The sequence below is a fragment of the Haliaeetus albicilla genome, chromosome Z (genome assembly GCF_947461875.1).
Source record: "Haliaeetus albicilla chromosome Z, bHalAlb1.1, whole genome shotgun sequence".
Lineage (NCBI taxonomy): Eukaryota > Metazoa > Chordata > Aves > Accipitriformes > Accipitridae > Haliaeetus > Haliaeetus albicilla.
This window is the reverse complement of record NC_091516.1, coordinates 13647243-13674762: the sequence shown is the minus strand read 5'-3', so window position 1 is coordinate 13674762 and position 27520 is coordinate 13647243. Positions and strand designations below refer to the sequence as shown.

The following is a 27520-nucleotide window of genomic DNA, read 5'->3' as shown; positions in this document are numbered from 1 at the left end:
TCCTTTGTTGTCTGTTTGCAGATATGCATTAACTAGAACAGCTGATGCACATACAGATCTTTTTTGGCCCTCTGGCATTTCAGTGACTTAGGGACCATCCATACAGTTCAAAGAGTTCAGTAATGAATCATCTTCAAAGAAAGGAATCGTTTTCATGGGTTCCACCAGATTTATACAAGAGGCTATTTTTAGATCAAGGATTTTTTTCCCCCTTAGAGCTGTAAGACATCTGTGGCCTTGCCTTAGATTTGAAAGATTTTTCTGCTGTGCTGAAAGTAACTCCTTTAGGGCCATACTTTCATGTTCACTTTATTGTTATTTTTCATTTGATTGCAAATAGTCTGCAGATAGCTTAAAATCAAAAAGTGCTCTGTACTTCTGTAGCTCACATGTAAAGTCTTATCAGAGAATGCTGTTTCCTTCATGGCTAATGCAGACAGTTGCCTGTGAAATGATGACCCTTAATTACCATGCTCACGCTTATTCTCTGGTTTCAATACGTAATGCAGTTTACCTATCCAAGTCTGAGGTATGTGTATGGTTACAAATTGGTATTTTATGATACACATACATCTTTGGCGTAGAGCATGTTAAACAGCAATTGAATAGAGAATGTCTTCAACATACCCTTGTTTTATTTGGGAACTCATGTAGTATAGTTGCACAGGGTCCACTGGAACAAAATGAAGGAAAATGGAGGCAACTTACTCACGGTAGCAAGGTGTTTCAGTTTGTGTTACTGATGTTGTAAAATGGATACTAGACATACATGCAACATATATGTACTGTTTTGCACTTCCAGCCCCAGTGCAGAAATGTGCAATTTGTACACGTAGTCTGGTAAAAATGGCCAAATTCAGAAGTCACCATATGTTAGGATGAAAATCTTGCTCCTGGAAAGACTCCACTGACATCAGTAAGAAGAAGATTTGGCCTTTTTCAGATAGGAAGACAGCAATGGGCAAAAGACAATTCGAATTTTCTGAAAATTTCCCCATGTTTTATTCTTAATTCAATAGAAATGAATGATTGGGGCCTGAAATCTCCTCTTCTGGTTAATGGGCTGTCAGGGACTAAAACAGCTGGCAGCATACCTCCCACACAGTCCTTAGCTATTTTAGCTGTAGCTAGTAGTTGGGCTGGGCAGTGCTGCTTCTTCAAATGCCTCATTCCTAACTTATCAGGGTAAGTGTTCAACATTCCTTGATGAGTGAAGGAGGTAGTGGGATGGCATCAGTGCAACATACCAGATTTGCATCACTTGGAGATGTTGGCAGTGCTTCTTGCCACCACTCCCTTTTGTTGATCTGCCACTTTCTCTCTTACAGGATTTTTATTTTTCACTCATTCTTTCAGCATAGAATCACTGAAGGGTATAGTCTACCTTCTTTGGATGATGGGCAATCCTTTTGTATGTTTGTATGCAGACTTGGTGTATGCTTGTCTGCAGGTTGGGTGAGCCATCTTCTGGTATCTCCCCTCCAGTTTTGGTTGTTGGTTGGTTGGTTTTTTTCCCATTTGACCAGTTGCAGAGGTGTTGCCATTGCTGAGAATGGGATCAAAGCAGGATACATTTAAATGTGTGGACTTCTTGGTTCTTTTTGGTCACAGTTCATATCCTGTGTCTTCCAGCTGCCAAGTCTCTTTATTCATTCTTTGATGATCAGTTACGTTCTTACTCACTCTGGAGGAGAGCAGTTCTATCTGCCTATTCCAAGCATTGTCAACACTGATGAGTATCTGACAACAGTAGGCATATCTTCTGCTACCATGTATGCCATGGCCAGAAAAAAAATCATGGCACAGTTGAGTGACTTAAAACAGTACTTTCATTGCTTCCTGTCACAGGATTAAGCGTAAAACAGGAAGAATAGTCTTCTGTGCATCCTCTCTAAACTCCTTCCAAACTTTTGCTGCTTCTCTGCTCAGACATTTGCTTGGCAACTGACTTGTATGCTGATGGGAAGTTAGTGGGAATTGGATTTCCTGCTGATTTGGAAATGTCACTTCAACAAGAGAAATTTTTCAAATATATAATTCTGGAAAAAATGTTTCAGGTCAATCAGAACTTACTATAGTCTACCTCAGATTCTGTTTATATTTTGATAAAAATGTCCACCTGATTTACTGCTTCTTCAAAAGGCTTTACTTCTAATAAATGAAAATTTTCTGGTGGCTGGGAAGATCCAGCTGGAAAATATCTAACTGTCTGGCAATGCTAACTTCGATAACTTCATTTCATGCTGCAGTTGGGAGGTCTAAAGATAAGTTACCATGGAGATACCCACAGTAGTTTTAAAACAACTTTAAATTACTATAGCTTGAGGGCTAATGATTACAGCAACATCAGCTCTAAAACACACACTTGAAGGCCGGATACATGCTTCAGCAGCTGGCTGCACTGACTACATGTAACTACAGCCCAACGATGTATGCTTTTGAGATTGGAAGCATAGGACCAAGATCTCATAGTTCCTGCCAAGACACAACCAGCCTTGTACTAAGGGAGACCAGATAACTAAACACCACAGTTGTGACACTATTGCAAACGACAAGTAGGTAGCCTTGGACAACTGAATCAGATCTACAAAGGCCCAGGGACTCCACAAATGGGATTGCAGTGCTTGCTGCTGCTCTTCCTCCTCATTTGGTAACCGACTTGATTTTTTTTTTTTTTTACTTTTTGCAGTGATGTTTTTTGCACTTTTGGTAGAGTTTGCACTGTTAGATCAAAATTCAGGGTGAAAAAATAAAATAAGTGATTGTTGACTCTTCTTACCATCAGCCATAACATGATTTGTGTTGTTACAGATTTGGCTTCGCTGTCTCTGTTTAATGCTTGCAGATGTGTTTAGTAGGCACATATGGAAATGGAAAATCGTTCCCTTTGAAGGAAAAGATGAAGTGGAGCACTAAGGTGAAGAATTTAGCAAGCTATCTTTACATAAATATGGTTTCAGGCTTAGTTTGCATCTGAGTCCAAATCAGTCAAAAGAAGCCAAGCAAGGTTTTAAATTGGACTAGTAGGCTGTTACTTGATCTGTTGTCATTATGTTTCTTTTCATAGAGAACCTAGTCATATGAGGAAGCATGTGAATGAAATGCTTACCTGATATTACTGTCAGCAACAGAAAGGTAAAGTGAATGACAGTCAATCGTGTGTGTTCTGCTGTACATAAAAATTCATGGAGACTTCTGTACTGCTTTATGCTGTACACATTTCAGTGATAAGTAATAATCTCAGATGGAAATGTCTGCAGTCTACCTTTCAACAGCAGCATAGACAGTATTAAACCAAGCCGTCTTAAATAAGATAGACGCTCTTGCAGCTGTTTCATTTTCTCTGAATTAACCTTTTCACTAGAGCTCATTTATAAATCCTTGCCAAGTAGTGTGTATTTATTCTATTTCTGTACACAGTTGCAGCATCTTCACTAGTCTTCCAAGGATAATAAAACAATTTTTGGTGGGTACCAGTGAAATTACTGTGTTCATAGTATAATCTAGTTACTTCAACCTGAGTAAAATTTCATTGCAATTTATCGCAAGTCTCTTATGCAACACAGAAAAACTCAATTAAAGTAACTGGCATGCATGAGAGATGGAGGAATAGTTCTTATTTTCTGTGAACATAGGTTAAGTTTTCTATTCTAACATATTTTCACTTTCTTAATCTGATAACAAGATCAATAACCACAAAATCGTAAGTTTTATTACATGTAGAAATAGGGTAAACATTTTTCTGATCTGATATAGGCAAAGTCAGTTTCAGACTTATGTGTCCCAAGTTCTGAGATGGCCTGATGTCTTTAATCCTGTGGCTTTTGCCTCCCCTGAGATGGCTGGCTGCAGAGAGTTCCTGCTTTGCGATCAGGATTCCTGCACCACCGCAGATGTCACCAAGTGGGAGCAAGCTCCTAGCTGACTCCTCCATAGCTGGAAGGATACTTCCCAATCCAGAGATGAAGATGCCACTCTGGAGAAAAATGGGAACTGTGCATAGGGTTGCTTTTAGTTATCCTCTGAAAAATTCCAAATATATATTCCTTAGCTGAGTTCATGGTAAGTGTTTTGAGGCCATCATATTTTAAATGTGGTAAGAGTGACTGAATAATTTAAAAATATTTCTGCGTACATCATGATTGAAATTAAAATATTAGGGAATTACTTTTTTAATTTTTAATGGCAAAGGATAATTGTTTGAGCTGTTTCATAAAGTAAAATGTAAAAATGCCAGTTAATGCAAATGTATTTTATTAGAACTTTTACAGGAAAAACTGTATGTGCAAATATATATACCTCTCTACTGGAAGCTGCAAGAGGAATTAAAACACAAGAAAATTCTAAAATATGAAATATTAAGCATAACCCAGCACTCAGACTTTTAGGGGGAATGGCAATTTTTCAGCATTTTGTATGTGTTCATTGCACATTTTTTTGAAAATTGATGCTGAAATGGGTCAACAATGCACACATCTATAAACTCCCTACAGTTTGCATCACTAGCAAAATGACTTCTCACTTTCTTTCTCATCTTACTGCTAACTTTTTGGGGGGCTCCTTTCCTAAGGTCTTCCCAGAAACAAATTATCCTAATTTGGATCTGAGAAGCAGCATCCTCAGTTTCTGTAGGGAAAAAAAATCATTGGACAGGATGCACGTAGGTGGTATATCAAGGCCAATTTTCTTTTAGAGTACATGAGGCAAACTCCCATTTCAGAACATATCTCTCTGCAAGATGAGTTCACCATGCTGACTGTTAAATTGCCTTAAAGGCTATCAGAGCTGTTGTCTCAGACCTACTATAGATTCAGGGATATGTTGATTCACACTAACTTTGAAAATAGGACTTTATCTACTTTGAGGACTTAAAAATGGCTTTGCTTTATTTTTAATGAAAGTTTTCTGAGTAATCTGTACCTGATATTCGGCAGCTTCTGTGAAAAACATAATGACTGCAAATTACAGAATGTGTCAGACTGTGCCTTGCTTTACAGCTATATATACAAAAAGGAGGTAGTGTTCCATGGAGCACGTAACATGAGTTCACCAGGACACTGAAAAAATAAGTGAAAGAGAGATCTCTTGAGAATTAATAAATCAAAAATGACGTCTGTGTTTTTCGGAAATCTCTGAGGCCTGTGGCGGGGAGTGGATGCAGTCAGTATCATACATGCTTGCCCTGGTCTTGTATGTGTTATCCAGTGTGGACCATTCTCAAGAGACATGATGTTAGTTTGGTGGCTTGATATGACCCAGTGCACCTGTTATGTGTTTGCAATCCTGGCCTCCACTGAAGCCTGACTTAGCAAAATATTTAAGTGCACGAGTAGAACCATCCAGCTTGACTGGAAAAACCACAGCACCAGTCTGACTTCACATTTCCACAGGGTCATTGCACTCAGAAGAAGTCTAAAACAGCCTTGGGGTGGTTATAACCTGTGTCTGGCAGCTAATTATAGAACAGTTGGTTAGCTCTGTGTCGCTACAAAGGTCTAAAAAGGAAAAGTGGTATTTCCCCAAGAAGAACTGCATATGTGAAAATTTCTTGTTCCCATAACGTTAGGTGGGTCTGAAGACTGAGGGCCTAAATTCTGTAAGGAGGAGTACTAATGTATTTGCAGTGCCATAACTGGATCAGTGATGCTCCTGTTTTACTCAGTGCAGAGGCTCCAGCTATCTGTACTCTGTTATCACTTCATCACAAGGTTTCTGCAGATGGGACCAGTTAGATAGTCAGACTGTTTTATGTGTGCCCAGTAATGGGCTTTTCATGTTCAACAACTGTAACAATTACAGACATTTCATTACAGATGTATTTTGTTAGGAGGCCTCCCAGCCAGACGTCTCTCATTTACTTTTGGAGAAGCATTTAAACTTTAATGGTAACTTGCTATGTGAAGTAAAATGCAATTTCTGGAGAGGACTCTTGGGTCAGAGAGCTGGCCCCTGCAATTACAAGAAGCCACCTTCTATAACCCCTTTAATTTCATCAAAGCCTTGAAAAAGTTTGCTTCTGGTCTGCTCTGACTTTACTGATGGGAGTCCTAAGCTGTCATCTCTGCTTTTTCTGTTGTATTCAGCTAAGAAGATTCTAACATATAGCAACATGTATAACTACACAGTGTGGCACTTCATATTGTTTGAATTTCAGCCCATTTCTCTGACTCCTGCCCTCAAGGTTCTCTGCTGCCCTATCTACCTTGCAGCTCTTTTATTCACCCCATTTTCTGCAGCTTTTTTAACAGCTTTGCCTGTGGCATCCCAACAAATGCCTTTCAGCAGCCTTGAACAAGATAGGTTTATTAAATTTCCTTTCTCTAGAAGATCACTTTTATTGTTTTATACTTTTTTATCAGTGGTCATATTAGGGTGACCCAGTAAGTTTGGTATATTGAATTTCATCTTCTGTTCAATATAACTTGATATTGTTATTCTGTCCATATTCTTCCAACTCTGGCACAGATTTTTAACATGAGTGCCAGTATGATGGGCCTATGATTGCCCAGATCACTTTCCCTACTTTCTTGGCAGCTCCTTTCCCCCAGCATATGTCAATCAAGTATTTCTCAACTTCTTTGAAAACTGAATGTGACTCAGCAAGAAATTTATAGAAGTTACTGTTTTCTATATTGTGACATGCACTTGCGAAAAAATACGATATTAAGAGGAAATACAACATATTTCTCTGCAGAGCCCATCCAAAGACAGTTGTAAAATAAAGAGCTATATAAGAGAGGTATATAACAGAGAACTCTGGCAATATATTTTTCTGTTCTAATTACATGGACTGTAGTGTTAGATTGTGAATAATTTATGCATAAGTGTGGAGCTGTATGTGATACTGAGTCTAATCCACTAAAATGAAGAAATCATGCCTTATAAAATCTTTGTTGTGAAAATTTTGCCAGTGAATCGGAACTAAAATATTTTATGACTTTCAGGGGCAGGATTTCTAGACAAAGGTGGTTGGAAAGTGTCAGTGTCCACTGACTTGGTTGGAAGGTGTCAGTGTTGAACTGTCTATGTGACCTCTTGGAGAGGAGATTAATATTCTCCTACAGTTTATGATATGTATATAGCTCCTGTTGCTTAATAGTTGCTTAATTCTTTAAAATGCTGAGCATTTGGGCCGTGGTACCTTTAACTGTACAAGAAGCCCTTTTTGCCTCCAGTGATATTGCTCATAAAATAAAATTAAACAGATCGCTGAGCGGAGGCAGTGGTACACAGAATTTAGCTTCTGCAATACAAGGTGCATTGAAAGTAGGCAGCTGTAACTATTCTTTGGGGAGAGAAGGTGTTCCAGTTAACTACATTCAGAGGCCAGAACTTCTGCTTTTAATTCTTCAGTGTGGAAGTTCATACTGTGCATGTGCAGAAGGCATGGGAGATCGGTTGCGGAGACATTTGCAGGAGAGTTGTGTTTCACTATCTGTGTAGAATGTAACTGTAATTTTTTTATCGTCTCAGTATTGTGTTAGTAGTGAGTTGCATAATACATCCTAATGATGGACGATCCTAATGGTGGACTAAAATTACTATATTCTCTTCAAATAGATGTCAGTACATAAAAACTGGAGTAGCAGTAAGAGCTCTCTGTAGAACATTGGCATGACTCTTGTAATGCTGGGTCTGGAAAGTGGCGCTTAAATTTGGTGGTGCTTCTCCTTGTTAAGACTGGAATAAAATGTCCAAAAAAGAGTCTTTTTTCCAGAAAGCTTTTAATGATTTCCCCCCACACTGTGGAAATAGTGATGAGTAATACCAAAATGATTATTGCTTATTGCGTAAGTAATAATTTGCTCCGGTGCAGCAGGCCAGCTGAAGGACTATGCAATGCCTTCTTTCCATACTTTTGCAGAGCTTATTTGGATTGCAGCTGTATAAAAAAGTTAAACCCTAACATAAGATGCTGATCCTACCAGCACTTACATGAGTGAAGTAAGGGCAGTGAAATTAACATGGCTGCATTCAAGTTTGTAAGACTGGGTAATGAAGTTTCCAGGGGCAACTCTTATTTTGTGAGGTATGAATACTTCAGGTACATCTAACACCCACTACACTGTTTGTCTGGGTCAGAGCTTCTCCTTCCTCTGACCATTTCATGTGTGCCACTATTCCACCTTGTATAAATACTACTTCTACTCTTCATCTGTATTTGGGTAGGTCTTATAGGATCAGTCAGCCCTTATGCCCTATTATACCAGGTACTATAAAAGTGAGAGGTGGTCTTTGCCTCTGAGATTTATAACCTAAATAGATGAGGCAAGCTTCTTAAACACTTCAGTGTTGAATGACAAAATATAGAGGGTCAAAATGCTGGGTTTGGGTAATATCCAAGTGGCTCAGTTAGTGACTCACCAGTGGGCAAGGCACTGTGCATGTCCCAGAAGGTGATATCCAGGTGTCAGTATTAGAGTCTTAGATTCACACACTACTGCTGCTGTCTGGTTTATCTGCAGTGACTTTGTCAAAAGTAAAATAGAAACTTAAACTGAGTTATATGTGATCAAGACTTATTCAGTCAGCATGAGAGACTCTGAGTTGTTTATTCTGATGAGAATTTGGGTTTGATTTTTGTTGTCTGCACAATTTTTAGTGTGAAACATGGCACAGACTTCCACATTGATAATTTGTAGCTGCACAATAACAGGTGGTGTTGAGCTGGAGGCTTTGTTACTGGAGACAGCATCACTCCTGATACCTGAGATGGTAGGGTCTGCTCTGGGAATAATTCTTTTATCTGTGGGTTTCTGATAAAAGGATCAACAGCAAAATAGTTAATTTTGACATATTTAAATGTTATTTTTTGATTTTAGAGTCAATGTTAGATTATAATGGAAAAAGCGCACGTATGTATCTGTTATCCTGAAAACTTGGGAGGATTTAATTCTTGTTTTATTGGTGGTTGTACTGTGTATTTGCAATTTGGAGTAGCTGTTAGGTTTTTGTTGGGGTTTTTTGGTTGTTTTTTTTAATGGAGTTTCTAGGTATAATTCTAAGACACATCTTGTGGGTGCTAAAATTTTAATTAAAAAGCCAAACTAGTTAGCTTCAGCTGCCTGTCCCCAGACTCAAACAATCAAGACAGAAGAACTACAAAGCAAACACTGTCAGGCAGGGTGAAGGAGCCCAGGAGAGAGAATATTGTCTTCAAAGAAAGTAAGGAATACCCTATTCTTTACTAGAGCTTATTTTGGTATTTTTGTAAAATGTAGATCAAAGTTCAGAGCTGAGCTTTTTCTAAGTACAAGACAATTCAGAAAACTTCAATACGTGATCAGCACTCATCAGAACATCTTTGTTTTGTTTTGTTTTGTTTTGTTTTTCTGTGTTCAGCAAGAGGAATACAGTGTTGGTTTTAGGCTGAGATAGTATGTGGGTGCCTTATAGTAGCTGGAAAAGGAAGATATAAGCAGACCTTGTTGAACCAGGAAGAAATTCTTCCCAGCTGTGCCTAACTGGGATAAGAAATAAGAAGAGGTGATACTAAGCCAAAGCTCTGATCATGGCATCCAACACGCGTCTCTGAAGAAGAAGCCTGCTAACCACTCCAGCTTAAGATTGATATTGATAGCTAGTAGTATCTGCTTTGAGTAATGTTGGAAAAATAGGAGACTAAAAACATAGCGCATGCCTTGGGTCAAAAAGTTGTCTTCCTTTTAACCCTTGAAGTAGAGTCCATAATGCCTGTGCGTGCACTTGCAAACCGGTATTTGAGGTGCTGCTTCCAACTGCTCTTGGACTATTGACGGTCATAATCTTAGTGGTTTTGAAGGGAAGAGAGAACCTGTGAGTTCAGCTCAATCTTAATTTGTTCACTTTCAGTAAAACACTGTATAGTTTATGTTAGATAAACTGTGGAAGCCAAGACAACTAAAATTTTTTCCTTCAGTAAGAAACCGGGTAGGTCATCTACTACTGCAACAGCAGTGTTAAATTAATTGAGAACACACTCTTTCTTGTCAAAATCTCCCTGAAATAAAATAGTCCTCCAACAAGCAGCAGCCAAAGCCAGTAATACATTGAATGAAGAGTAAGGAGACAGATTCCCCTTTTCTAGTAAAATTAGACTTGTGGAAAACTCCTGAATATTCAAGTATTAAAATATTTAACTTCTCCCCTTGCTAATTTCCAGGAGGAATTTCAAATATGATAACTGTCTTCCAGCAAACTCTTACTGACGTCACAGAGCCCTGGAAGTATGCCCCCCACAACCCAACACAGAAGTTGGACTTGAAATTTGTTTTGGCAGTACCTTCCGTGTGAGGTGGAGGGAACTGAACAGTCTCTAGAGCAAATGCTGAGCTGGCAGCCCCTCAGGTGTATGCAGACAACCTCCAGATGTTTTTTCTTAGTCAGTCTTTGGAAGGCAAAGTTAATTTTACATTTTAAAATGATTGTTTGATTGCAGACTAACAGTATGCTTCGTAAGTTATGAGTATTTAGCTAGACCAAGAGCTGATGGAAGAAGATCAGGATTATTTAGCTAACCGCTTGCTGCAAATTAATGTTCTAGCTGTTTCCATTCATACTTACATGAACATATTACCTGAATATTTGAGTATTGAAAATCACTTCATATCTTCATTCTTGTATCAGTATTAATAGCCATGCCCAAGAATTGATCTGCTGTATTGAACCATAGGTCTACGAGCCCATTATCTTGTCTTGGGCAAGAGCAAAGAGCCTTATGCAACAGACAGAAAAGAGGGCAGATGGAGCGGGATGTCTCCCTGGGCCTCTCTCAGCCTGCAACTATGGGACTTCTGAGCTCAGGTTATGTTCCTACTGGTGTGTTTCACAACACAGGGGCCTACCTTTAGTAAATTTTGTTCAACTACTTTTTAAAAGGCACCCCCTCCAGTGGCCTGATAATTTAAGTGAAAGCATCATATTTTTTGTATTGTGAAGACAATTGATGAGTCATTCTTCATTCATCTCTACACCATTGATGATTTCATAGATGCCTATTCTATTCCTCACTTACCTCTCTTCCTGGCAGAAGCAGTCCTTTTAGTTCTCCGAAGATGTCTTGGAACATCTATGATTATTCTTGTTGCTTTCTCTTTATTTTTTTAGTTTTGGCTAACTTGTCTCAAGGAAAACAAAAGATGATGTACAGCATTGAAGGTGTGAGTTCATCATAAATTTACACGGCAGCATAAAGTTGTTTTGTTTGGCTTTTTGTTCCTATCCTCACATTGGTTGCTTTTTTGACTAGCTGAACATACAAAGATAAAAATAAGATTAATTTTTAAATCTTTCTGTGTCTATAGTTTTGGATTTTGCTGTCTCCTAAACACCAGTGCATGTATTTCTGAAACAGTTCAGGCCTAGCTGCTGTGATTTTCCCTAAGACTGATGTAAGGAGATTTGACTGGATTCTCCAGTAATGTGTGTGACTCGTGCTCTTACAAAGCTGAGAATGGACAGTAATGACACATGGATTTACAGAAAAAGGTCTTGCGATGCCAAGATCCACAAGTCTTGGACAGATTCTGCTTACTTTGACAGATGTTTGGAAAAGGTTGTTTTCCCTATGCCTCTTTACACTGCAAGGACATTAACATAACTTACCTGCCATGCGTATTTAGTGAAGGGAAATGTGTGCGCTAACAAAATAAATACACTTTCAGAGAAACTTCTGTTGACAAAGTCAATATTCAAAATAAACCCGATGTCACTGGAGGCTGCATTCTGTAGTTGGTTTTCTTTCCACAAGTCTAAAAATGTTGCTGTTTGTGACATGAGTCTGTCTCTTTACTATCTGTGTGCTGCTGGATTAAAATGTGGACATGTACTTTTCTTAAATAAGTCATCATTTTTGAACTTGCCACAATAGTTATACTAAGAGTTACTGAAGTTTCAAATCTTTGGAGGAGTCCATGGGGTCTGTTCAATGTTCACTTTTAAAAGTATTTCAAAGTAAAATTTGTTTGCCTGTTTTCAAAAAAAAAGTACCAATTTAGTCTGACTTTACTCAATATTGCAAGTAGGAGAAAGGAGTGAAGTAAAACAGGGCTACTTTATGATAGCAGGTATTTCTTTTACACAGTAGTTCAGAAGTTAAAGCACTTGACCAGTCTATGGATTTTAATTCCTTTCTTGTCAGTACAGGCTGGGAGGAGATTTCCTGAGCAGCAACCATGCTGAAAAGGGGTAGGCAAAGGCATGGTTGACCTGATCTAGCATTGCGATAGCACCACTTGGACGGACTAGATCACCTTCAGGGGTCCTTTCAAGCCAACAGTTTTGTGATTCTTTACTCATTGGTGTTTTGCTGAGCATCTCTAGACGTTAGTCAGGGCCTTCTTCCTATTCAGGTTCTGAGTACCTGGGGGAAAGGGAGGAAGTTTTCTACTACTGTAGACCCTGAGGCACTGTAGATAGTGGAGAAAGGTATGCTCTTAATTTATGTCTCGTGCTGCTTTGTGAGCAGGAATACCTAGTAAAAATACTACTGAAAATTGATGCATTAGATTTTTGCCATGATTTAACCCCCTAATTAGGAAAAAATGCTGCAGGGGTTTTTTTGCTTTTTGGATGTTTTATAGATTTCTTTCCTTTTTGAACAAATTAACAGCATCTGTGGATAAGGAGCTGTTGTCTTGAAAAGATACCTTGTCACAGTCTATTTGGTTTCTCAATTTTTTTATTCCTATGGTATAGAAATCCAGCCAATTCTAAGCAAATGTACCTCTAAACTTCTACATAAACACAGGAATAAGGAACCTGCAATACCTAAGAGTAGCTTAATTTAAAAAGGAATAAATGCTTACATTTAGCTTTCTCATCAAAACGTAGCAAATAAGCTAACTATGCTGTATTTTTCTTGTTTCTGTAGACTTGCATGTAAAACATTAAGCAGAAAACCCATTAAGGAATTATTTTTTTCCTTAAAATCAATACTGAATTCAGAGTGAGAAAGATAGGATGCATCAAAGATAGAATTTCTTGAAAGAAAAATGTTTGTTATCAGACTGTGATGCAGCATTTTGTAATTTGATGTCTTCCTGGGGTATATTTTACTTATTAAAATTAATTTATAATATTATTGTTATACTTAAATTTTTTTATGTCATTGGCATAAAAGCTTCACTGACAGCAAGTACACCGATAATGATAACTGTATCATTTCAGACTGTGCCCTTCTCAAGCAATGTGAATAGCTGACGAATCATCTGAGCCATGTCTCTGGGCATTGTGCTCTTGAACAAGAGACACGTGTGGTAGTAGATCTGGGGATGTGGGCCATTTATTGGTCTGCTGTAGAGAGGAGGTAAAGGAGAAGGAAAGATTGCTAGGACCCAGTAGGCATATTGATCCAGGATTTCATAAGAAACGTAAATCTGAAATTGCTGACTACTAACTAAAGTGTGTCACCTGTTCTTTAAGCTGATCTCAGTGTCAGAGGAGCGAAAATAAGGTAATGACACCTTAGTCTTCCTTAGAGGGTACCAAAGATCATCTAGGAACTACATTCTGTTTCCATACTGGGTAAGGCACTACGTCTAGAGATAAAACAGAGCACAAGCAGATGTGGTAGGTAATTGGATAATATGATGGGCTGGAGAAGAATTAGCATAGCTTTTTCTGTAAGGAAAGCATAAGCTGAGATGAGCTATCAGCATTGAGCTTAGGTGGTATAAGGGACAGTGTCCCCCTGTGCTTGCCCTGTTTTTGCATTTTTCAGTTTATCATATGCTTTTGGCCACTTCTGGAGACAGGGCGTTGGGCCAAGATTGCTTGGTCTGACCAAATTTTAGTTATTCTTCACAGAACATCTAAAAAGGACATGAGAGTGCATTTAGAAATCTCTCCAGATATTTGTGGGGTTTTACTGAGGGACATCCTAATCAACTGTGTTCAACCAGCTGTAACGTGGACACAAATCTATTTTGTGCTAACATCAAGAACCAGAATCATAGTACTGGTCTTAGTAGGATCAATGTGCAGATCATAAGCCTTGAATCCACTTAAGAAAAAGGGGGGGGGGGGGGAGAAATTGTGTGTACAAAACCTGCAGGATTGCTTCCAGATTCTGTTGGAAGCCTTAATCTGTGAATTATAGGAATAAAATGGAAGTGATCTACTTTTCATGGATTGTGGGCTTTTTGTGGCCTATCTTCCCTTGACAAGTCTCAGAGGAGCTGCTGCTATGAGCAGAATTGAGGACTGATTGACAATGGTAGTTTGTATGCCAAATTTAACAAAATAATGGCCAAACTAATGTCTTTTCTACTTGATTTTTCTACTTCCTATTATGATAATGTATTCATAAGGAAGCTGCTACCAAAATGTGAACAGAATGCAAAAAGTCCTAATATAATATTCTGTCTTCAGTTATCATTTTTTATCAGGCACACATTTATTATATTAGAGCTCACAGAATTATTTTACAAGTGTCAGCCTGCTTGTTCAAGAGGTTGCCTGAAATTGCTAGCCACTTGAGATGGGTACATTTTGTCTTTCTCAATTCTTTTTCTCTTAAGGATGATCCAATTTTTGTGACCTGTTTGTGCTAGCTGCCCTTTGTTCCCCACTCTGTTCCCCATGACTTTCAGAGGTTTACCTGCATCCCGTTGGTTTGTTTTTCTTCCCTTACCACTGATTTTAGATTGAAACAGCAAGATTATGCTATCACTACTGTCTGTAATTGCTTAAAAATAGAGAATTATGTTGCAGGGGGGAAAAGAGTGAGAAATAGAGAAAAACCAAATCTGTGTTTTCGAATACTTACTTTTCTAATTTCTAATTTGAAACGCAAGCCAAGAAACCATGTAGAGTGGAATGAGGATGAAGGAAGAAAGATAGAAATCTTAACATCAGTTCCTGAAGCTGACTCTGATCAGACAGATCTTTGCAGCTTTGCGCAGAAGCAGTTGTAGGAGCAGACTCTGAGAACCAAACTCAAAAAATAAACATCCAATATATTACTAACTGTGTAACTCACAGAAATTCGACTTTAGCCATTTGGTCATTAGATTTTGAAGTGCTTATGAGGACTTCTGCTGATCTCCAGAACTGCTGCCAGTGTTAGCTTTACTACAATACGTGGTCTTGGCACACACATCACACTGAAGAATATGTTGAGTTCACAGCCAGAGACACTTCTATGGCAGGTCCCCTGAAGGACCCAGTCAGGCTGGTATTCTCAGAGCACATGGGAAATGCAGGGACACCATTGGGCTGGTGCATCTGGTATATGATAGTCCATGCCCAGCCAAGCTTGGTTTCAAATGCTTCTCTCCCAGGTGAGTGCTCCCCCAGCAGCTGAAAGCAAGGTTGATGCGGAAAGGGGAGGTGGGAAAGGAAGTTAGACAGTGCTTAAAGCTCCTTTTCAGGCACGGGTTACTGCAAAAAGGAGTGCAAGGGTCATGGGTGAGGGAGAGAGTATGCAACAGGAGCCTGACTTCATCACCCAGAGGTGAGCATTGTCATGGAAGGGAAGGCTCTTATTCCCCTTGACTTTCTCCCTCTCCCTAACAAATTTTCAATTCCCCTGTGTGCAGTCACATAGCTTTAACTGGAGGCATTGAGAGGGTCTCATCCCAAGTCTGCTTGCTTTTGGGAAGCAGAAGAACCAGTTGCAGGTCTGTGAACTCTACCCTTGAGCTAGGTGCATGAAAGTACAGCAGAGCCTGCCAAACCTACGTGTCTTTGTGAATTTGGGTCCAGTTTATTGCCTCTGTGTGTAGTGTTTAAATGCTACGTGCCTGAGGGTGTGTTGTCCTGAGCTGAAGATTTGGCCCAGTTGAGTAGTTGTATGTGTGATAGCTACATAAGTAGAAGACTTTTTTTTTTCCCCCAAGGGAATTTTGAAGTTTATTGCTTGTCAACAAAATTGCATACAGTATCTGGAAGAGGAGAACCCATTATGATCATGAATTTTGCTTATACATGTGGGAAGAACACACTCAAAACTACACAATAAAATTTTCCTGACATATAGATAAGCCTTAAGTGATTAAATCATTAGATTGGGGAAATGCTACACTGCATGAGTTAAAACTAAGATGCAAATATATTGCAGACCTCCTAAATGAGTGCTAAATTAATATATTAAGGAAAAAAACCCTATGCTTATCTTAGAGTTTCATAGTGAAACTCTTTAAAACTCTTCTTATGGAGTATGCTTTAAAAATGGTTTTGTCTTGGGCTTTTTTATAGCATTAACTTATTCGAAGTGCCACATTTTAAATAACACTTTCTTAAAAACAGAAAGCATTCTGAAGTTAAACTGAAAGTTTTGCAAAACAAAAATACCTACATTCCAAACAGTCAGATCACACTTGCTTCAATCTGGAGTTGTACAACTATGGAGAGAAGATTGTTTTCAAAACATTCCAAATTCCTTTAAGGAGAGCTTGGCTCTAATTGTATTTTCTACAGTAATAAGAGCTGGACTGATTCCTAAAAATGTGGGAAAATACCACTTGTTTGCGAGGTTTATAAAAATTTAGGGCTGTACATTTAGTATATCAATATTCTGAAAAAAATTGGTTGTACTTCCCATCCTATCTTAAAAAAAAATTGTAATCTAATGCTTTATGCAAAGTATGTGTGGATGTTGGTTTTGTTCCTTTTTTTGCTTTTATTTAAGATAGAAATTTCATTATGGTTTTTTTCTGCCCAAGGAAATGTTAAAGTGAGATAATAATTCTTAGTCAAGAATCCAAATAAGCAGATACTATTTGAAACAATAAACCTATAAAATAATAAAAAGTACTAGCTTTTTTTGAATATGCTGGCCCTGGGTGTGTTTGCTTTTCAACAAAGCACAAAAAACAGATCCATGACTGTTGTTTAAAAGACCAGGACACCACTGTGGAAGGGCTGCCTTAAAGCAGCCTGTAGCTGTTAATGGAGTATTAACAGGGACACAGAGGAGAGGAATAAGAGTATTGTAAGAGTGACACCATCATATCTACAAACCATCTAAACACTTGAGGGCATGGCTTTTGGGATTACTTTTTGTTGTTGTTTGTCAGCATTGCAAAAATGCAGGGATCTTGAAAACCTGGAAACCTGAAATCTCAGCTGAACAGCCTGACATCCCAGACAAAGGGAGTGGAGATAATTCACATAGGGGTAAGAAATAAGTTGAGAAGAGAGAAGGCAGGTTTGTTTACAGCCCTTTTGTTTTGTTTTCTCTTTTGCTTTCATCTGCAGAGAAGATTTTATCTGTGCCTTCTTCATCCTTCTGCAAGTTGAATGTAAACTTGGCAAGTTTTCCTACATCACAGCTAAAGAGAAGGATGCTGTAATAATTTGCAGGCAAGATAAGAGAGCTGGATGAAAAAACTGCAGGTGGTTGTGAAGGAAAGGTCACATTTTATAGATAATGTAGAAGAAGCAAGATTTAGAAAGAGCCAGGGTTGGAGGACTTAAGAGAAGCTCAAGTGGATGATGACTTACAGATTGTGGGTGTGAGCAGAAGTAGGTTGGTGGCAATACTCACAGTGACTGAGAGAAGGTTGCAGATAGAGGTTGATGGGCCAGACACTGATCTGGAAGGGAGGTTTACCTGCTAAACACATGCATAGAGAAAAGCTGAGATTTCTGTTGCTGGAAGTGGAAAGAGGTCTGGAGTATAGAGGTATAGATGTAAGTCCTTAGTGCAGCTGTGTTTCTGGACCAAATAATTTGTTTCTTGTGATCACGAAAAAGAAGAAAAGAACAGAAGGAAATCTGGGTTTCCTATTCCAGGTAAATGGAATAGGAAAGGTTGGTATTTCTAAGTCAGTGATACATGTGGATTGGAAAACAACACAAGATCTTTGCCAAAGTTAGAGGATGTTCTATGGAGGACCTTCTGAAGGGGTGAAGAGAGAAGTAGACAAGGTCTTAGGGTGGAGGAAATTTCTGAAAGCCAGAGTCAGACTAGATTTCAAACAATAAAGTGTCAGTGGTATGAAAGGCAGCTGGTGGGGGCATGGAAGAGGACTGTGGAGTACTGCTGAGCTTTGACTCTAAAGAGAGACATTTAGAGACTTCTGTTTGACTGGAGTGCAAAGCGAATGTGAGTTCAAAATAGTTAAGGAAGGAAAGGCATGAGACTCATCTCAGGCTGAAACTGAAGCCTGGTTACTTTTGTGGTCTTCGCAGTAGATGGCACACAGCTGGTTATTTCCACGTTGTTACCACAAGTGGAAGCCTGTGTAAAGGTTATTGATGCATTGAGGGTCTGCATTGGTCCTGGTTTCTTGGTTCCAAACACCCCAGCTGCTGGTTTTGAAAATATTTGTGATTTATACAAAGCTTATGTCACACATGTCATGAATAGGCTAGCTCTTCAAAATGCATATCCATCTTTTTTTACCAGTTCGTATGTATCTGATGGGTCAGGCTTCTTTTATGGATGCTTGCAGAGCTTGCAGTGGCTAAGTCAACAACGACGAAGCCTTATTTCTTCTAAATGGTATGTGTGTTCGACCATTATTTTCAGTTAATAAAACAGCATGACCTTACATGAACCTTAGAGATGAGCTATCCAACTCTTTCAGGCTCCCCTGGGCTCCCTAGGAAGGTGGCAGCTGGCTGGCGTGAGGGGAGCAGCTTGTAGAGCAGAGCGAGTTGGCAGCCCTCTACTGGGAGCCAGGGAAATGCAGGGCATGAGCAGCTGGGACAGCAGCAGCCCAGGTCAACTGGAAGGCACAGCAAGGGGAGAATAAAAAAAAACAACAGAACTTGACAGCAGAGGTGGCAGAGAGTGGTGCTCCCTGAAAGGGAGTTGGGAGAGTAGCTGTACTGGTGGATGAAGAGGATGAACAGAGGCAGCCGGTCAAATGAATGAATCGAGGAAGGATGGTGTCTGGAAAAGCCATGAAGGTCAGGCCAAAAGCCATCTAGCTCAGGACCAAGTCTCCAGCAGGAGCAATGTGTAGTGATCTATCCCATTTATCCTCCCAGCCTTTGCCAGCTTGTCATTTAGGGGCTTCTTGAGTCAGAGGTGGCATCTTTGTGAAAAGAGCTCTTCATTTTTCTCCTGTAAATTTGTCCCTTCTTTAATGCACACAAATTGCTAGACAGATCAAGTGATATTCCCTGTAACGGTTGAAGCTGGCAAAGAAGCATGGGGAGACTCCAAACAGAGAAAGAGCGGCCAAGTGTTAAACTGTAGAAAAATGCCCGTGGATGGGAGTTGAATGGATCAGAAGTGTTAAAAAAGTAAAAGAGAAGGAGAAAGACTGGGATAGAGTTCTGCTAAGAAAGACAAAACAAAGAAAAGAAGGGGAAGAAGAAATGGACAAAATGTTGCTGAACAGTGGAAGAGGAGCTGGACACCCTGGTCAGGTGTGTTGTAGCATGAAGAGGAGCAGGACAACTCCAAGACAGGGATGTTGGAGAACAGCTGTGGGCCTTGCGTCTCATAAGGGAGTTTAAGCAGGGCTAAGACCAGTGTTGAGGTCACACATGGTAATCCTTTTCAGGACTGCAGTTTGGCCAGGAAAAAAAGGGAAGGGATTTGAGGTTGAAAATAGTGGTATAATTGAATATGGAAATGGTACTAGGCAATGATGGGCTGAGGTATCAACCCTCACCAGTGCTATAGATGGGGAAAGCTGCACTGGAAAGAAATTAAAATGAGCCCTAGCAAAGATGGGGAGATGGAGCCAGGGGAGCACAGAGGTGCAGTGAGAGCTGGGTCAAAAAGACAGTCCTGTTACCCACTTACAAAATAAAAGGGACAGAGGTCTGAAAACTTACTACAAAGGTGAGGGAAGGGAAGCATCAGTGTGGGAGTGACTAAAGTGGAAAGAAGATACAGCGGGTAGGGAGAAGGAGCCTTTAGAGCAAAAAGGTGTCCTTAGGGACCTTGGCGTCTGTGCAATGCTTCTCAACTGGCACATCTATCCTGAGCCTTTCTAGGAGGCTGAACTCACCAACGCCTTTGCTTCACTGCTTAGTTGGCTCTAGTTGCTGCTGTTGCTCTGGAGCAATGAGGAATTATTAAAGAAGATTTTGCTGTACTAATTAGTCATTATTTTTACAGCCATTGTGTTACTAATTATTGATGATACATACATTTCAGGGGCTGTAAGTCTGCAGGCATATAGGGGGTAAAGATTTTTGTATTGGTGATTTAAAAGGGTGGAACTTTAATGAAGTGTTAAGTACATTTTGCTTAATGGTACTGCTATGATAGTGAGGTAATTGATGATCACTGATTTACATAAAAACATACAATTTAAGAAAGTACCACTGACTGTCTTTAATTCTTCAATTACTGTCTGATTCCTGTGGAGATTGCCTAGGAGGTTAGAATGATACTGGAAATAATACTCAAATGTTTAAAATGTTAAAACACTTCTTCACTGTTTTTAAGCTTTTGCTATTCCCAGATGATTAGTTTATTTATGATTCCTTTGCTTCCAACCCTGTGTCTGTTCCTCTGCTCACTGAAATCAGGGATTTTCTCACTGACCTCTTTGGAACCAGGCTTGTCTCCACATGTCCAGAAAAGTTTGTCATAAGCTACTATATTAATTGATTTAGGTTTCAGATCTATTAGCAGGCCTTCCTGAACACCCAATCAAGTAATGAGAGATTTATTTAAATTGGAAATCATCAGCAATCAGATCATAGAATCATTTAAGTTGGGAAAGACCTTTAAGATCATTGAGTCCAACCACCAACCCAACACCATCATGCCCACTAAACCATGTCCTGACGTGCCACATCTACACGTTTTTTGAACACCTCTGGGGACAGTGACTGCACCACTTCCCTGGGCAGCCTGTTCCAATGCCTGACAACCCTTTCAGTAAAGAATTTTTTTCTAATATCCAACCTAATCCTTCCCTGCTGCAACTTGAGGGCATTTCCTCTTATCCTATCAAGATACTCACTTAAGCCAGGAAATGAACAGAGGTATTGGTTGTGGTATCACTAATATGCAATGTCCACATGGTCAGATTCTTCTGGGAGTTAGGAAGATGTTGAATTAGTTCCTTCAGGCCAAGGAGAGATCTGTCAGACATCTGTGAAGATCAGGCACTCTTGCTGCCTCCTCGAGCTGTGTTTTGAAAGGGAAAAGTAAGACAGTCACTTGTACCCAGAGGAATTTGGGCATATGAATCCAAGGGACTGATTCAGCTTGTAAAACAAAACTCAGAACTCCAAGTCCAGAAAGGAGCATTTCAGACATACTTTTTGGTGTATCTGATGAGATTGTTTATTAATCATTCCTATGCTCAGGTTCATTATCAGACTTAATTTGAGTGTCCCATCTGTTTTTGTGCATTTCTATGAGTAATGAAGTTGAGCACCTTAGGGACTTAAAGGTTATACATGGCAATGTTTCAGATATAGCAGCGCCTTTTCTGCATCCCTGTATGGTTCTGACCCTATCGTGTCTGCATAGAGCAGGATGGGGACAAGTTCACCTACACCGGGGCTCTTGCTTTTTCTAATCCTCATGAAGCTTTCCTACTATTAGCAAAGGCAGGAACACCCTGAAACTGAGCGGGGGGGGGGGGGGGGGGGGGGACAGGGAGAGACCCTGATTTATAGGTCCTTCTATTCATGTCTTTTCTATTCCTGAGGCTAACACAGAAGCAGTGGGGTCACAGTTGTGTGGATTTGTTGTTGCTGTTTTAAAATACCCAGGCTAAGAGAAGTGGTTACCCTATAAAGGAATCCCTGTAAAGGGAGTGATAGACTTGCCTGCATCGATCTATGTCTTAGACACAGTTATTCCATCTTGGACAAAACAGCGTAATTAAAGCTGGATGTCCTCTGAAGTGGTAGAAAAGTGGAAGGCATTCATTTACAATGTCAGTTCCCTAGTAGCATTAATAAATGGATAATAAAATAAATATCTGTGTCCTAACTGTCTTTTGTGAAGAATCCCAGTCTCTTGATCAATACATTCTGGGACAGTCGGAGCTGTGCATTGTAAAAAAAGAAGCTTTTGCACTGATACTGACCCAAGTCTGTGTTTGTTTTCTTACAGATTTATCTAATGAGACTACTTTAAAACTTTTTTTTTTTTAAATCAAAGGGAAGAATGATAAAAAAATATATTTAAGGTTTTCCTATATAATACTATTGTAGTGTGAATGTGCTGTTTTTCTTCTTTGGTGAGGGGGAAGAGAGGTTGGGAGCTTTCAGAGGACTGTTTCTCTAACTTTACTCATAAGTCATGGTTGACGATGGGTGCTAACTTTCATTTCTATTCTGATACTGGCATTGTTAAATTCTGCTATGGCAGGAGCTCAAGTGGGAAGTGAAGCTTTTGTGTGAGAAAAGGAGAGGTTAACTGCACTTACATTGGGGGCAGTTTTTGCTTTGGAAAACAGTGGCAGGCTTTGTAGTTTAATCTTTTGGAGTACTGCCTGTTACCACCTTCTGACGTACATTGTTGGGCTGAGAAGAATCGATGCTCAGTGGTGCATGAAAGTCCAACATGTCAGTTGTAGCTATACATAATACCACTGTCTCTCATGCAGGCAAGGCTGTTAATACTTAACACAGTATTGTATTCTCTAAGGAAAAAAGCTAAATATCGGTAACTTAATCCATTTTGAATGTTTATACACATTTCTTTGAAAAATACTAAATTTAAGAATAAGGTAATACCTAGACAAAAGGCTCAAACTAATGAGCACCACAGAGCAAAATGCTGCAGAAGTAGGGCACCAGGATTTCTGGAGGTGTGTTGGGGAACAGTCCTGGGAATCTGCCTACATTAGGGTTTTGTTCAAATTACGAGTCTTGCACGGCGATTGCTTTAACTTGCCTATGCTAGGCACCTGGGATAACTGGTAGCAGGAAAGCAGAGAATCTGCCCTTTTGGAGATGCTAACTTGCAAATAATCCTCCATACGCATGAGGGGAACAATATTTTAAGGGTTCAAAGACGCTTTTCCTTAAGTACATGCATCTGTGGGAGGACATGTGTTTGTATTCATTCAACAGTTCAGTTGCTTAACAACCTTCTGTGGCTAATGGTCTGAAGTGAAGCAAATCAGTAGTGTGAAAAAGTGTATTGAAATGTATCAAGACACAGAAAGTATTAAGATAGTCCAACTCCTAGGAAATAGGGCAACAAAGCAGCTACAGCCAACGTCTGCTGGGTTTCTTGCAGTAGCTTTAAATTATGATGTGCTCTCATGTCTTCTGAAAATGTCATGGCTCACATGGTAGCAATGTGTTTTTCCTGAAAACTAAAGGCTATGGGTTCTGGAAAACAATTTTAAATCTGCAATCCAAACAAGTTCTCTTGTCTAAAAAGTCACTTTTTTCCTAACCAAACCCATTAAAATATTATTATTGAATATATGTCACAAGACCTTTAATACAAGGTCTGTATTACATTCAAACAAATAAGGAAATTTTTGGCCAGAAAAAATAGCTTTCTGTAGTCTTAAGCAAAACACAAGTCCTTCCATGTAACCAAGGTACTCTGCTGCGGAAAAGGGGGAAAGGAAGTGGTGTTTCTTGTTTCCTTATTTAAAACCCTACAATTTTTAGCTTACAGGCAAATAAAACAAAATTAGTAGTTTGGTAAAATATGTTCATAAATGATACACTTCAAAGCAACTAAATTAAGGCTGCTAGTCATATGCCTGCCTGCCTTTGAGAGTCTTTCATGGTTCTGTTTGATCTTTCATTCTTGCATGTAAAATGCTATCTTGTTAAGAATCAGACTGGAAAAAAATATCTGTGTTACTCTTCTTTAGCAGGCTTCAACTACAGAAGTACAAATTGGGCCCATGAGACTGACACAAGACCCAATTCAGGTAAGATGCCCCTTCAGTTTCTTGATACAGTCAAGTCAGTGTTAATGGGTGAATAAATTAAGGTTCAACCCCTATAGTTAAGTATAATGTTTTCATTTTACTTGTGCAAGGACTGTGAGATGGGTAATTGGTGTTTTGGTTTATCTGATTGCTTGAGAAAAGATCTACAAGTAAATTAACTTGGTGAACAAGGTGCTTAGATTTCCATTAACATCAAATCATTCCTTTTTATGTGTCCTGTCAATAGGAGTGTGTGTGTATGTGCATTAGCAGGGGAAAGAGCTGCCCCTCTGGATGTTAAAAACTGTTCAGTTCTGATATACCAAAGCAGAGAGCTCCATTAGAAAGTTTAGGCACTTGCCAAGTTTTGCTGAGTTTTGCACAACAGGACAGATATCTGCGCTCTTACAGGTCACCAGTCCAAGAAACCACACCACTTCCAACAAGACAGGTCGAACTTCAGCCTAACGAGCAACAGTTCTCACATGTACTTGCTTCTGTTTCTGTACATTTTGTTCCTATGCCAGTCAACAGATGCCAAGTGTTATTTTTTTAACTTATGGTGGGTGTTAGAGCTCTCAGATGATAGCAAATTAAATAGTCTTAACATTGCTGTAGTGATAACAGCATTCATTTGAATTAACTTTTTGGGTCACTTAACTCTGTAAAATACATAGACATTTAGTCACCAGTCACCTTTTCTGTTTTGCCTGGGGGTTTTTTTGCCCCTACCTGGCTATGAGAGGGAAAACCTACATATGGAAGAAATGCTGTTCTCAAGGAAAATAAATCATGTGTATATGCATCATAAAGCTTTACATTTTTATTTCTGTATTAAGCTTTCAGTCTTCATGATGACTTGATCTGATGAAACTATTTGTTTATATTATAATAAGACTGTGGAACAGTGGCTTCAGCAGTAGACCGGTCTTCAGTTTTGCAAGGAATTTCAACATAAAATTGTGGAACTCTTCACAGAAAAATGTTGTTTAGACCATGATCATCTTCAGAAAGGTGGTCAAGCAAATACTTAACAAATAAAAGTACTGTCAGTGCTTATGTCAGGATTTTACTTTGAAGAAATTGGATTTGCCAAAATATCATAGTACCAGTGTTAGCTGTTATAAGTGAAGATTTTTCATATAAGAGGGGAAAGTGGGGGTTTTTATTGTTTTTTAAAGTGTTTAACATTCTTGGTATCTTGTCAGGTGTGACTGTTATTTTGTCCCTACATTACACAAGTGAGAATCTATAGCGCTACCATAGAAGACCTTAAGTAAAGCAGAAAGCAGACCTTAAGCAAAACTATTAACTGAAGAGTTTTCCATTAAGACATTGCCATACACTAACTTATTTACAGTAAAGGGAAAACACTTTATGTAAACCCACCTCCTTTGTTTGTGGAACAAGCCACATTACCTCAGCTAATTTGGCAAGTATTGCACACATCCACGCATTTAAAAAAACTTGTGTTAATCTTTTATTCCACCTCGACAATGGAGTTACGTGTTTCTCTGTGTGGTGCAAACAGCTACTGAATATCACATTTTAAATGTCTATTTGTGGCTGCTTAATCATGTTCCCAATTGTCTGATAAGTCAATTCAGTTTGTTAAAACAATTGCCACTGGGGCTTTTCTTAGTGATGTTCATTTTATTCTGGTGTGTGTTTTATGCTGTCATGGGACACCCGTGCCAACCTCAAAAAGGCCCATATTTTTTGTCTGAGAGGTGACCTTACTTGTGACTGTGACCTGCCATAAGCCATTTAATAGATTCCTCACTGGACTTTGTGACTGTCTGTGTTGGAAGACAAATCTGGTTTGTTTTCTACTAGATCATGACCCAGGCGCTGCTGGCATTAAGGGGCAAGGGGAAGAGTCCCAAGCAAACCTACGAGCTCCAACCCTCCAAACACCCTCCACATATGCAGCTTGCACATCTGCCCCAATTTTGTACCAAGGCTTGCAAATAGGCATGGTTTGGTTCTGAGACCTTAGAATTGACCATGATAAATGTGCTTTCTCCAGAAGACACAGGAGAAAGGTGTTTTTTATAAATGTTTAGTGCACATTAAAAAGCTGTCTCATCCTTTTGCAGGAGTGTTTACCAGGGCTGTGTCTGCCGTTCAAATATTACATTTTCTCACCTCTTAGGACATTCATTTGCCATCATCTCTTTCACAGCATTGACATCAAACTCCATTTCTGTTCTGATGATGGTGATCTACTCTGTTGAGTGGCAAACAAAGCACGATGATGCACAGCATTTTACTGTTCCCCCATGCCAATTTGTGGTGTAACAAGAGCTCCTTTCCAACTTAATTCAGAGCCACTATGTGTTTCCACCTTAAAACTCTTTTACAATAACATAAAAATAATTAAGGGATACAAAATAATAAGGGATACAATAACATAAAAATAATTAAGTAACTTTATTTTTACTTCTGAAGTTGCTGTTTGCAATTTTCTCAGTTTCATTGTGGTACCCTATGTGTCTGTACTCAGCTGGTGTCTCTTGTTTTATTTTGAGCTCTTTAAAGCAAATCTCTGTCCGTTTTCTGTATTTGTATGACAAACTGGGAACAAGACATGCAATAGTTGTGCAAAGCAAATACTTAGAAAGATGGTAAAAATTCCAATACATCACTAAAAAATGTAAAGGTCTCCACACGAGAAGTCCACAGTACTCCTAAACCAGGGCAGCAGTCAGTAAAATGATCTTTTTTACAGTAACACTGACAAATTATACACCAAAAAATAGCTACATGATGGTTTTGCCAGGAAACACAGGTTGAATTCAAGCTTTTCCTTGATGGTGTTGTTTATATGGTTTGTTATATTTTTATCTTGACTTTGAGAGCGTATCTTACAATATACTTCTAGTTACATTATGTTTTGATGGTTTATAGTAAGCTTCATACAAATGTTAATGAAAAAGCATGGTAGTAATACTTTAAAAAAAACCTTTTAAAGTTAATATTCTCAGAAGGATTCATACACTGGTAATTAGCTACCAGTGGGAGATGGGGTGGTTTAATTAAGCTCCATTATTTTACAGCTGGTAAATGATTGCATTTTGCAATCCTTTATTTCCAAACTGGGAATCTTGCAAAAAGATATCAAAAATGTGCCACAAAAAAACAGTTTTCTGAACCATATTGTACCGATCAAACTAGGAATGAAATAAAACTAATAGCAGCTGGAACCAAACAGAAGATTGTATCAGAGTAGCGACTTTACCTGAGTATCCACAGACAAAGTCTGCAGCTCAGCCATGTCAAAGCTTTCCAACACTTCTATGGCTGGAAAAAAATCAGGGATTAGGTAGAGTGACAACAGTTACCTTGGATGTTAAGTGTCAGTAACCCAAATCTGCTTATTGTTAACTGCAATTAAAAATACTCTAATAAATTGAAACTTAAGTTATTTCTTAACATTTATGGAACTTCTGAGCATATAATTTTCTTCTGCTGTTTAATGAAACTTCAGCTGGTTATCCTGCCACAGTCACATTAATTGATTTGTTCATTGTTTAGAATTCTACAATCCAGACAGCTCAATGTAAGAGAAAATTTATGGTCATCTTTTCTAGCTTCCAGACTGATGGTGTTGAATTTCACATGGTGACAGCACAGCTGCATAGAGGAGCACAGATAAAAGGTCATTGACCTTTATTTATGGGCATTTGGGGCAAAACTTTGCATATTTTGCTCAGACAGGTTGTTTCAGTGAAGTCAGGAGATGACTTTTATTTGTGAAATGAACA

At 39.0% G+C, this 27520-nt stretch overlaps 1 protein-coding gene across 2 annotated transcripts in view; it reads left to right on the top strand.

Moving 5' to 3' along the window:
- PDE8B (phosphodiesterase 8B) overlaps positions 1–27520 on the top strand; it is a 79030-nt gene that overhangs the window by 11713 nt on the left and 39797 nt on the right. The window contains exon 2 of one of the 2 annotated variants that reach the window (XM_069776290.1): positions 23697–23753. In XM_069776290.1, coding sequence (XP_069632391.1) covers positions 23697–23753 — 57 coding nt within the window. Of the gene's footprint in view, positions 1–23693; positions 23754–27520 lie in introns of both variants that reach the window. The other variant, XM_069776289.1, reaches the window with a different exon arrangement.